The sequence below is a fragment of the Notolabrus celidotus genome, chromosome 23, assembly GCF_009762535.1.
Source record: "Notolabrus celidotus isolate fNotCel1 chromosome 23, fNotCel1.pri, whole genome shotgun sequence".
NCBI classification, from domain to species: Eukaryota; Metazoa; Chordata; class Actinopteri; order Labriformes; family Labridae; genus Notolabrus; species Notolabrus celidotus.
In genome coordinates, this window is record NC_048294.1 from 8887270 (window position 1) to 8899703 (window position 12434).

Here is a 12434-nt window from a genome sequence, read left to right on the forward strand (position 1 = left end):
GTGAAAGAGAAAGCTGGTCTATGGTTGTGTGCTTTTTAAGCAGATACAGGTACAGTTCTTGGTAAAAAACAAAGAGAGATACTTGTCTTGTCTAACCAGGTTGTAATGCAAGTATGAATCTGACAACAGAAGGTAAGAGTCTGTGGTTTTTTTTTTTGCATTTGTGTTTGGGGATCAATTATTAATTGTCTGTGATACATTTTCAAATCCTCTGCAGCTGACAGCACAGAGGCAGAATAAAAACACACCAGAAGAAAATCAAAATGAGTTACTTGTTTAATTATGGTCGACTGTTTCCCAACAAACCTCCTTCAGGTAATATATATCTGCTGTCAGATTATGTGTTTTTTTGACATGTATTTCTTATAACCTCTAGCAGTGAAGTACAAAGGCTTGAAAAACCAGGGAGCAACTTGTTACCTGAACAGTGTGCTGCAGGTGCTTTTTATGACTGAAGACTTCAGAGAAGCTGTAGAAAGGTTTGTTACAAAGTCTCATTACATTGATCCAAGTTTATTTAAAGCTACTGTGCACCTTTGGATCTTTTTATGACTGCTGTCTTAACTTTATTAAGGTATCATGGGACTGAGTGTATCGACCTTCAGCTTAAAACCCTGTTTGAGAAATTATGCAATCAAAATGCAGACACCTATGATATCACAAAGCAGCTGGGCGTCAAACGAGGTCAGCACACAGAGCAACAGAGCTTTTCAAGAGAGAACTATAAGTCTCTTTCTGGGAAATTTGATGTTTTTACTGTTATTCAATAACACAAAGTGTTCTTCTCTAACTTGGTGTTTCTCTTTATTTTGTTACACTCCCTCTCAGTGTACGAACAGCAAGATGCTGCCGAGTACTTTGAGAAGATTTTAAAACGGACCAGCGATGAGGCGTCACAGGTAAAGTCAAATTTAAAAGGTACACAGTTAAAGTGCATTAAGTTTATTTATAACAGGGGCCTAGCAGTCTAAGCGCCCCATGTATAGAGGCTAGTCCTCGATGCAGAGGTCGCCGGTTCCACTCCCGGCCGGTTGACCATCCACTGCATGTCTTCCCCCACTCTCTACTCCCCACATTTCTTGTCTCTCTTCAGATGTCCTATCAATGAAGACAAAAAAGCCCCAAAATATAACTTAAGTTTATTTATAACACATGTTCACCAGTTTCTGTTCTCTCTTCTTCAGATCTTTCATGGACAGTTGACTCACAGGACTACATGTTCAGGATGTGATACACAGACAGACGCAGACGGGCGAATTTGGCATCTTCCTCTAACACTGGTGGACTACAACAGTGAATACAGTGTGGTATGAATCTGAAAACAGCATTTTTTTGTTGTCAAATTACCTTAAAGTAGGGGCACTAGTGTCCTAGTGGCCTAAGCGCTCCACATATAGAGGCTACAGTCCTCGTCGCAGAGGTCCCCCACTCTCTACTCAATGGCGGTTCTAGACCAATTTTACTGGGGGGGCCAGGCTGGGGCCAAGGGTGTTGTCAGAGGGACACATTCAACCCTGACAAAAGAGACTGAGAAGGGCGAGGACCGGCTGAGAACAAACTGGCAAAACATCAGTGCATCCCAATATACTAGACATATATACTACTGTGTACTAAATCAAAATGCAGACTGAAGGCAGCTGTTTGGCTGTTTACACTCAACACGAGTGTAGTGCTCAGTACTGATAATGGTTGTCTATTTTAATCTGCAGGACTTCAGTGGGGGTTGTCAATGATCTAGTTGATGAGCATGTTGACTTTACCTTCTGGCGGTGTAGCGCTCCACTAAAAACAAGTGCCACACGCATGTGTTCCGCCTGTCACATCGGCGCGATACCGAAGCTTTTTTTATTTTATAACATTTGTTTGGTGTGGAGGGGGGCCCACAGGGGGTCCAGGTTCCGTTTTAAAGGGGCACCGGCCCCTGCTGGCCCCTCCCCAGAACTGCCACAGTCTCTACTCCCCACATTTCCTGTTTCTCGTCAGCTGTCCTATCAAATAAAGGCAAAAAAAGCCCCAAAATATAACTTAAAAAAAACTAAGAAAAAGTGTCATGCTACTGCAGACCAAAGAGAAGCCTGCTGTATCAGATATTTTAAATATTTGTTGTCACAGAGGAATCAAAAAAATACCTTAAAGTAGCATTTGTAGTCTAGCATTAGGATTAAAATGACTCACTTGGATAAGTCAAAAAGACAAAGGTCTGTCAGCCTGATATTGATTATCTCAAGAGTTTGTAATTTACCCATGTCATGACTCATGATCAAATACAAAACCAACCAAAAGATCTGAACACACTCAAACTAAATTAAGCTGACATTAATGACTTAACGCAAACATGCCCTGATGTTAAATTAAACAAGGTCAATTTAAACTCTTTGCAGGAAACGAAAAGAGTTTCATTACCGATCTTGTTGTCTTGTTTCCAACCTGACACCCATTTTTTTTGCAATAAAATCCCAACAAATTCTGTTAACTTTTGTTTCAGAGCACTGTAGCAAGCCAGTCACGAGTCAACCCCCCTGGCTTTGTATTAAAATGCCGAACAATCTTGTAGTGACTTGATTTCGCCAAACGAAACCTATCAGCTACTTATAACTCACATCATAATCAACAGGCTCAATGATAAGCCACTTAACGTGCTTCTTTCTCTACTAGTACCTTCCCATAACTGCATAGTACACACGCCACCTACTGTGTCAACAAGGAAGTACAACAAAGAAAATCAAACACTCCGCACACAATACACAGACTCTAACAAATCTTGTGTCTTTTGTAATTGTTGTCTGTCTTTGTATTTTTTTTTAAAGGTGAACGGCATCGAGGAGTATTTTAGGGCTTTGACATTCAGCGGAGAAAACCAGATGTACTGTGATCACTGTGATGCCAAACAGGATGCCACTATTGTGAGTAATGCCTGAACATATTTCCTGATATGAGTCATTAACTCTGTGATAATGTTTTGTACCTTACAGTCAGCTTGATCTCAGTAAATATTAAAGTTATGGTTTTGCTCTGATAGTGTTACCACTTGATTATTTTTTCCTATTTAGAAATGTGTCATGAAGCATCATCCAGAGGTCCTGATGCTGCTACTGAAGAGGTTTGAGCTTGACTACTATTCTATGACTTACTTCAAAAACAACTGCAATGTCCACATTCCTCGCATCTTACAGATACCAGAGGTATGTACCTGCATGTTATTTTTAGAAGGCTTATTAATCGAGTCAAATTCCTCTGTCAGTTTCTTATTTTTATGTGTCATTGTTTCCACTGGTGATCAGAATCAGACGTATGAACTGTACGCGGTTGTGGAGCATGTTGGAGATCTTAGAAGTGGACACTACTCTGCAACTATCAAGTCTCAGGAGGATGACAGATGGTATAAGTTCAATGATACCCGGGTCACACTGGTGAGACTGATCACTTTAATCCTAATGTTAGTTAATGTTCATTATAACAGTGCAGAGTGTCCTCATCATACATGATTCAACATGTGATGCTTCATTATTATTTACACCCACAGGTTGATTCACAGCTTTTCCAGACAGATAACTCAGAGAAGTAAGTCTAAGTTATTGCATGTGCAACACTTCACTTTAATGTATTATTGAATGTTTTAGGTGAGGATGTAACCGATATTTTATCATGCTATGAACATGATTCTCTTACTCATTCCAATCAAACTGGATCACCGTTCTTGTCCCAGTGTACAAATTCTAGTGAGAATTGACTCCATTATGGTAGAAGGCGATTTTCACCCACAGGTTGATTTCCAGCCATTCCAGACAGATCAGTCTGAGAGGTAAGTTCAAGTTATGGATATGTTGCATCTCTATAAACAGGTGAATGTGCAACACTTCACTTTAATTCACCTGATTGATGGAGGATGGGTGGAGTCTATGTTTCTTTATGCTGTGACCATAACCTCAGATTGATTCTCTTACTCATTCTGACAAGTAATAAAAAGACATCTTGGCTGCTGCCATGTTTATTTTCTGGAGTCAGGAGTGAACATAGGATTTGGTTCTGCTTGAGGTTTCTGCCTGTTAAAAAGAGTGTTTTCTTGCCTCTGTTGTACACTGCTTGATCATGTAATGTCTCATTAAGTAATGCAACAAAGTTCTCTTTAGACCTGCTCTCTCTACATCTCCCTTTATCCCTCTTTCCAACCCCAACTCGGTCTCAGCAGATATCTGTCTAACATGAGTCTGGTCCTGCTCGAGGTTTCTGCCTGTTAAAGGAAGTTTGTCCTTGCCACTCTAACTAGCTAAATGCTGCAAAGCGCTCTGCTCATGGTGGATTAAGATGAGATCAGACTGAGTCCTGTCTGTAAGATGGGACTGGATCTTATCCTGTCTTGATGTGGGGTCTTTGTTAATAATTCAACATAGAGTACGGTCTAGACCTGCTCTGCTTGTAAAGCTAACTGGAGTTGTTAACCTAATAAGCTAAAGAATCTTAAAGGTACATGTTGATTGTGACAGGACACTAAATACTGAACACTACAATGCTGAACTACATAACAAGCAGGGTTTGATGAGTACTGATGCCACTGCCTACGTTCATAACTTTGCAAACCTTTGAGCCTTAATCTAAAAATAAGTGGTAAGTTATAAAATTCTGCAGTTATTTCTGTTATTTCTGCTGTGAAGTTAGGCCTTTTAATGAGGCCTAGTGGAGATCAACTCGCTTTTAGAGTTAGCCTCAACTGGTCACCTTGGGCACAGCAATTTTTGGCACTTATGCTTTTGGTTTATTTGTAAGCTGCAAAGGTTGCTGCTTAATTTTGATGCTTTTGAACCTGCGAGCACCCTTCTTTGTTCAAGGGAGTAGTTGTAGGCTTTTTTGAAGAGGTAGATTTTGAGTTCATTTTTAAATCAGAGAAGAGAGTCAGAATTGCGGATGAAAATAAAAGTGCAAAGACTTTGGGGATTTCGTGATCTACAGAAGATAATATTCAAAGATGGAGAAATCGGAACCAAAGGGTCAAGGCCTAAAACCAGTACAGGATATCTGTGACCCTCAGGTGGCACTGCATTAAAAAGCACACATGACTCTGTAGTGTAAACCACTGCATGGGCTTAAAATCCCTCCCAAAAGCGAATGTCTGTAAACACAGTTTACAGTCAAGGTGGACTGAGTCAAAGTGATAATGGTCCTGAGATCTGATGAAAACAAATCTAACATTCTTTTTGGAAATCATGGACGCAGTGTCCTGTGTTATAAAGAGGAGAGGGTACAGACAGAGGAACCACCAGGCTTGTTATCAGTTCTTTACACGTTGAGATGCACACAAAAATATAAACCATACTTCCTCTTCATTATTTCTTTCAGGTCCGGCCTTGCCTATCTCCTCTTCTACAGGAAAAAGAGCGGTAAGATGGCAGACATTGTATTGTACTAACTTGTCTGTCGTGGGAATGAATATTGCATGAATTAAATTTCACTACCCACTTTTCTTTCCAGTGCCTGCTGCAGATACAAGTACTCCAGAAGTCATTGTGGAGGAGTCCACTCCTGGAGGCTGTTTATCTTCAACCAGCGACGACGACAACGAGGGTCAAGATGTTATCATGGTGAACGGGCAAGAGGAGGTTCAGGAAGCAGCAGACGCAAGGAATGATGATGCAGTGGGTGGTTTTATTGACCCAAGGGAACAAATAGGAACCTTTGCAGACAGAGTCAGTGTTAGCTCTGAGGTAGAGGTGCGATCGCCTGAGCGTTGCTGCGATGTAGAGGACCAGGAGGGTAGAGTTTATTCAAGGAAGAATGTAACATACAACTATGAGGAGCACAGTGAAGAAAGGAATGACTCCCTGCACCAATTTCAAGACAGAGAGGAAGATGAGGTGAAAACAGCAGCAGCTAATGAGGAGATAGTTGGTAAGAGTGTAGAGGACAAGCAGGCAGAAAAGAAAGAAGTCATATCTGGAGAAAGTCGACGTGAAGAGAGTGTTGAGAATCACAAGATAGATGATTCTAAAAAGAAAAGACAGCAGGGACACATCAGGGCGTCATCTTATGATGGGATGTCTGAACAGAAAGCACTCACAATACGTGAGAGACATGAACACCCTCGACAGGTCTGTGTGGTTGTGCAGATAGAAAACGAAGAGGTTGAAATGGATATAAAGAGAGACAAGGATAAACAGATGGACAGAAATGAACAGAGAGAAAGGAGAGGGAGAGGACAGCATCAGGTCAACGAAGGATTAGATGATGTTGGAAAGAGCTTAAAAGTAGATCCAGAGAGAAGACAGGAAAGTGGAGAAGACATCAGTTCTTCTGAAGCAGACAAAAAGGGAAGGGAGAAAAGGGTGAATGAAGAACGTAAGGCTGCTTCAGAAGAGAAAATGGGAGCAGATAGAGTGGAATCAGTGAGAAGAAAGCTCTCGACAACAACGTTAGACAATGTTAGGGTTGGCAGTAGCACACAGGACATGGCTCAAGTTGACCAAGCAGGGAAACGAGGAAGCGGTAGTAGGCATGGCGGTCGTGAACAATATAAAGAGGAGAAAATGGAAGTTCAGAAAGCGAAGGAACAAAAGAGAAGAGATGATAAACAATTACAAAGAGAACCATCACTGGCAAAAACTAAATATGCAGACAAGAAAAGCTCAGATGATATTGATCATGAGAGAGCACATCCTGCACGTAAAGATGTTTATGCAGCAGAAAAGCAGGAAGAGGGAGAAGACTGTGAACGTGTTCGAGACAGGGACAGGGAAGTTCAGAGAGCGAAGGAAGGAAAGAGAAGAGATGATCAACATTCAAATAAGGGGGTAGCATTGATTACAAAACCTGTAGGAGATACAGACAAGAGAGGCTCAGATCACATTGGTCGCAGGACAGCAGATCCCACGCATAGAGTTGTCGGTGCAGAGAAAAAGCAGGAAAAGAGGGGAGACTGTGAGCGTATTCAGGACAGGGACAGCTCTTCTGGACTGGAAAGGAGCAGAAGTAAGACAGAGCATCAGGGAGAAGTAAGGCAAAAACAAGCAGGGCCTAAATATGATGAAGGAAGGTTTGAGATGGTTGGCATAACACTTGAGACTCCAAAGGAGACTTGTCTAGACAGAAGACAGGAGTTGGCAGAGGACAGTGGAAAAACAACATCTTGTTTTCCAATTTCTTTCCAGAAAGGGAAAAGAAAATTAAATCCAAAAGAACTAGATGTTGAATTTTACAAGGCCAAGAGAGAGAAAAAGGCCTCGGACACACAAGAGCAGGCAGCTGGCGTAAAACATGAGACAAAAAAGAAATGGTGGCGTTTCTCTTCAGCAAAGAAACACAGCAAGGGTAAAAAGAAATGGGGTAAAAAATTTCAATTTTTTACTTCGAGAAGGCAGACTTCAGAGTCAGACTGAGTTCAATCCTGTACATAGTGCATCATGATGCTGCACTGTGATTTTCAAGACTGCATGGCATTGTGTTGTTTTGAATTCATGCAGATTGATTGAACTTTAGTTGCTATGGATCAGTTAGCAATCAGCATGAAGTTACCGTGTTGACTTAATTTATTATAACAAGCTGAATGACTAAAAGTTATGATGTTAAATTCCTGTCTAGAGGTTTGTTGATTTAAATGTGTCTTGATCCTCACCACACATATCCTCCTTTCTTAATTAATCCTTTAAAAGAGTGAAAAAGAAAATGTGTCTACAAAGTGAACTTTTTCCTTTGACTTCTTCAGTTTCTGTAGTTTGAGGTCAGCCTTTTCAGAAATGTAACATGCCTCACTTCTTGATTTCTTCACCATGAAGAGCAGCAAATGTAAAAGTTCAAATGAGATGAATCAAATGTTTGTTGTTCAGTTGATGGAAACTGACTTCAAAAGACAAGGTGTGTTTTCAACATGTAAACCAGACATGTAAAATGAGTTGTATTGATGTATTAAAGGTATGGTTGCTTATTGCTAAATAAATATTCTTGTGTAAGCTCATGAGAGGACTGTTTAGCTTGTTATCAAACACACAAAACATTTGATTTTGACTTTATAGAACTATTCTTAATGTCCATAATCTCTGCCACCAGGTCAGTGTTGGACAAAATGACAACCTTTGTCTATATTTAGCTCAGCAAAGACCCAGGGTTAATGTTTGACTGCTAAAGGAAACCAAGAGGTGAATTAAAACAAAACTTACCCATGTACAGGACAAAATCAGTAAAGAGATGAAATGTTAGCCTTGTCCACAGGGGGCGCCAAAATCTAGTAAAAATGAAAGTTCCTCACAGTAGCTTTAACTTGTTTGAAATTATTGAAAGAGGAAATAGTGCTGGACTCACAACCTATCAGGACAACGTAGTAGGGGCTGCCCCTCAACCAATCAGGACAAAGGGCCGGAGAGTAGCTCTGATTTGTCTGTGATAACGGGACCGAGGACAATTATAATATCACTGGATACAAAGGCATTGGAAAACACATTCCGCCATAATCTCAAATTACTTAAATTACTGACGAATGCTGATGGGTATTATGACTTTTTCTCCAAACACAGCAGAAAAAAAAGTATAGTTTTTTACACCATTCTTACGAAATGCACCTAAGGAAATAAAATCATCTTTCATACTGACTGGAATCATTGGACTCAGAGGCTCACTGCTAGGCTAAATGGACAGCTAAGCCCAAGCTTTGTATTGGGGTCCTGCTCACCCTGTCAGAATTCTGAATTTGTATAACCACCCATTCACAATGCATTATCCCTCAATTAACTGTATTTGAAAATGTGTGTGTGTGTTTGTAAGAAACTTTTTGTTATTTCATAATAAACTTGATTCATTTGACTTATTCTCCAACTCTAATCATGAAAAGATACATTTGAGGTACACATATCAAACAATTTTCAAGGATTAGGATGTTATTTGAATGTGAATAAGATCCCTCAGGTGCAAAAGTGAGGGAGGATTAATTTGCTAATCTAGTTTGTCTGTTAAAAGGATGTAAAAAGGTAACAAGTGATTACACCAGTAGTCATTATTTTTTATCATAATAAAAACAGTAAATTATTAGACATCTGTTTAAAGCTGCTGCTGAGTAAACATCTTTTCATAGAGAGGGTCTTTGATGTCAACACTACCCCTCCCAACCAGATTTCCACTGAGCCACCCCACACAGATCGGAGTGCACAATCATGATAGTGCCGGACTCATAACCAATCGGAAGATGTAGTAGGGGCCGCCCCTTAACCAATCAGAACGGAGGATTGAAGATGAACTATGATTGGTCCGTCACAACGGGAACGAGGGGAATAATAACATTGCTTGATACAAAGGCATTGGAAAACGCAGAGATTTCACAATAGTCTCAAATGACTTCACTTACTGAAGAAACCGATGGGTATTATGACCTTTTCTCCAAACCCAGCAGAAAAAAAGTTAAGGTAGAAATAAATATATATTTATAACTGTAAATAAATCAATACAGAAATAAGATAAAAACTAATCAAACTACATATTTTAAATAAAAGGAAAACTTACAAATCAAATGGTTGGTCAATTGAGGAGATGTTTAATCCTCACAGCCAGCTCCATTGTTCTCAGAGGGGTCACCGTCTGTCCTTTATTAACTCTGGAGCTTCTCCCTCTGGTAAGCAGGTAAGCAGGTATGGCAGAGTCGGAAGAGGAGGGGGGGGGGGGGGGGGGGGGGTTGTTCAAAGATGGCAGAGTTGAGTTGGCTCAAATTTTAGGCAAAAATCAATGTGTTTAATTTCCGTGTAGGAAAGAAACATGCAGTATTATGTACTGTGCAGGCCGGGGTCGATGAAAACATAATACTTGCAAGAAAAAAGGACAGAAAGAAGGTAAAAAAAACGACTAAATATCACAAGGCGAGACGGTTAACCAAAGTTAATGACAGACCTCTACACAATGCCACTCGGGCCCTTGCTGCTCTGTTCACTTGCACCGTCTTCCAGCAACTGATTGACTTCAACTTCAACCAACAAGTACCCCAGGGACCTCCAGCCTCCTCTTATATAGCAGCCGGCTCCTACCAAGAGTGAGGGATTCATCATTTGTAATCAATTAACTCATCTCAAACTCCTACCTGGTCTGCAAATGATCCAAACATATGCAACGGGGTTATAGAACGTTATCTAAATATAGTTACATAAAATTTATTCACATATTGACTTTAAAAAATAATTCTGTAATTCATCTTTCAAAACACCCCTCCACCTCATTCACACATGGTGCCTTCCACTTGGCAAACCTCATCATAAACCAATGACAGACTGCAGGTCTGTTTGGCAGTTCCTGGTTTTGGATGTGGAACTCAGTGGAGGTCAGGTGACAAACAAAAGCTCCCTTCAACATGTTCAACAATGAATAAAATGGTTTATGTGAAGACAGCTTTGAGATATGGACTTTCTTTCAACATGCAGGGATATTTGTAGTGATGGTGAGATGAAGCCTCATGAGGCATTGAACCACTTGAGCCAATTGGTTCGAGAAAGGGTTCATCTCTCGAAGCTTCATGTGCACACGAAACCACCTACTGGCCAGGTGTATAATCACAGGCAGCTGGATCTTAACCACATAATGTGTGATGCATTGAATTTTTGTGTCTGCTATGGGAATGTTTATGAATTACAAAAAATGTATGACCGAATAATTTCTGTACATAAATTATCATATATGTGTATGATAAAATATTTTTGAATGTATTCTGTGTGTGTACATTTTCCCAAAATGGTAGTATCATATGATATGGCAGTTTGTGTAATTATATTTTTCTGTCACTTCAGGAAGATGGAGTTGGCTTAAGCAGGCAGAGGACAGTGAAAGTGATTGTGGAACTAGGAAGAGGGCACTGAATATGCTTGTGTTATTAGGAGTTATTAAATCAAAATGTTACCACACAGGGGAAATCCTCCTCTTTCTTTTTTTTAAAGTTATATTTTCTGGGCTTTGACACCTTTTATTTATAGAGGAGAGGACAGTGTAGAAACTGGGAGAGAGTGGGAAAAAATGCAATTAAAAAGCCTCAAGCTGGACTCAAACCCGGGCCACATATTTCATGGGTGTGCACTTCACCATTAGGCCAAGACCACACCAGAGTTGCAACAGGTCCACACCTAATTTGTTCTTTCTAGCTGGCTCCGTCTTACCTGTCCTCCTCTCCTCACTCCTAAATCTTCTAACCATCTCTCTCTCTCTCTATAAACTCTCCAAACTATATAAACGCTATCCAAACTCTAGTATCCAAACTCTAGTATCCAAACTATCAAAACTCTATCCGAACTCTGAACTGACCGCAACTCTTCATCAAACACCCACATTTTGAACGGAGCCTGAGGGGTTTATATTGCTGTCAAACCTCGCAGCAAAATCTGAACCATTTGCCGAAGCAGTCACGTGGTACAGCCGGGCAGCGAGGCTTCGGACGTCATCATTTTTGTCTCCTCCCCTCAATGAAGCAAGCCTCGATACGCGCTTCACAGAAACGCCCCCTCCATTACTCGACACACGCTTCGAAGCCTCAGCACATCTCGTAACATCACTAGTTTTCACTCTCAGTGGTAGAATGCTACACTAACTCACTGAGAGGAGAAATCGGATCAGCCCATCCAAGCTGAGGCTTGAGTTTGGTTCTGGTTCTGTTTGCTTGAGTTTGGTTCCGGTTCTGGTTCTGTTTGCTTGAGTTTGGTTCTGGTTCTGGTTCTGTTTGCTTGATTTCGTTTCTGGTTCGGTTCTGGTTTGGTTCTGGTTTGGTTCTGGTTTGGTTCTGGTTCGGTTCTGGTTCGGTTCTGGTTCGAATCGGGTTCGGTTCTGGTTCGGTTCTGGTTCGGTTCTGGTTCGGTTCTGGTTCGAATCTGGTTCTGTTTGCTTGAGTTCGGTTCTGGTTCGGTTCTGGTTCGGTTCTGGTTCGGTTCTGGTTCGAAGCTGGTTCGGTTCTGGTTCGAATCGGGTTCGGTTCTGGTTCGGTTCTGGTTCGAATCTGGTTCTGTTTGCTTGAGTTCGGTTCTGGTTCGGTTCTGGTTCGATTTTGGTTCGGTTCTGGTTTGGTTCTGGTTCGGTTCTGGTTCGAATCGGGTTCGGTTCGGGTTCGTTTCTGGTTCAGTTTTAGTTCTGGTTCGGTTTCGGTTCTGGTTCTGGTTCGGTTTCGGTTCTGGTTTGGTTTCGGTTTCGGTTTCGGTTCTGGTTCTGTTAACTTGAGTTTGGTTCTGGTTCTAACCCTAACCTTACTCACAACCCTAACCCAAACCCAAACCCTAAACCAAACCCAAACCCAAACCCTAACCCAAACCCAAACCCAAACCCAAGCCCAAACCCTAACCCTAACCCAAACCCAAACCCTAACCCAAACCCAAACCCAAACCCAAACCCTAATCCAAACCCTAACCCTAACCCTAACCCTAACCCTAACCCTAATCCTAACCCTAACCCTAACCTTAATCCTAACCCTAACCCTAACCCTAATCCTAATCCTAATC

The 12434-nt window shown here is 41.1% G+C and overlaps 1 protein-coding gene across 3 annotated transcripts; it reads left to right on the forward strand.

Annotated features, from left to right (window-relative positions):
* Positions 1–8697, forward strand: LOC117807106 (ubiquitin carboxyl-terminal hydrolase 21-like). Of its 3 annotated transcripts, none has more exons than XM_034676166.1 (12): positions 1–132; positions 218–315; positions 377–479; positions 575–684; positions 829–899; positions 1185–1307; positions 2808–2903; positions 3051–3182; positions 3282–3410; positions 3524–3561; positions 5335–5375; positions 5467–8697. In XM_034676166.1, exons 2-12 carry the CDS (start codon positions 264–266, stop codon positions 7365–7367), a joined length of 2796 nt encoding a protein of 931 aa, XP_034532057.1. In that variant the 5' UTR covers positions 1–132; positions 218–263; the 3' UTR covers positions 7368–8697. The 3 variants fall into 3 exon arrangements, with proteins under 3 accessions (XP_034532057.1, XP_034532058.1, XP_034532059.1); XM_034676167.1 differs by lacking the exon at positions 3524–3561 and adding an exon at positions 3765–3802 and having other exon boundaries at positions 380–479; XM_034676168.1 differs by lacking the exons at positions 218–315; positions 3524–3561 and adding an exon at positions 3765–3802.
* Positions 8698–12434: the final 3737 nt, after the last annotated feature.

What these genes read in the sequence shown, in the direction of transcription:
- LOC117807106 (XM_034676166.1), top strand. Translation starts at nt 264, where the DNA reads ATGAGTTACTTGTTTAATTATGGTCGACTGTTTCCCAACAAACCTCCT. An exon ending in CCAAACAGGATGCCACTATT is followed by an intron (nt 2,904 to 3,050) that starts GTGAGTAATGCC and finishes TTTCCTATTTAG; the next exon opens with AAATGTGTCATGAAGCATCA. An exon ending in ATGATACCCGGGTCACACTG is followed by an intron (nt 3,411 to 3,523) that starts GTGAGACTGATC and finishes TTACACCCACAG; the next exon opens with GTTGATTCACAGCTTTTCCA.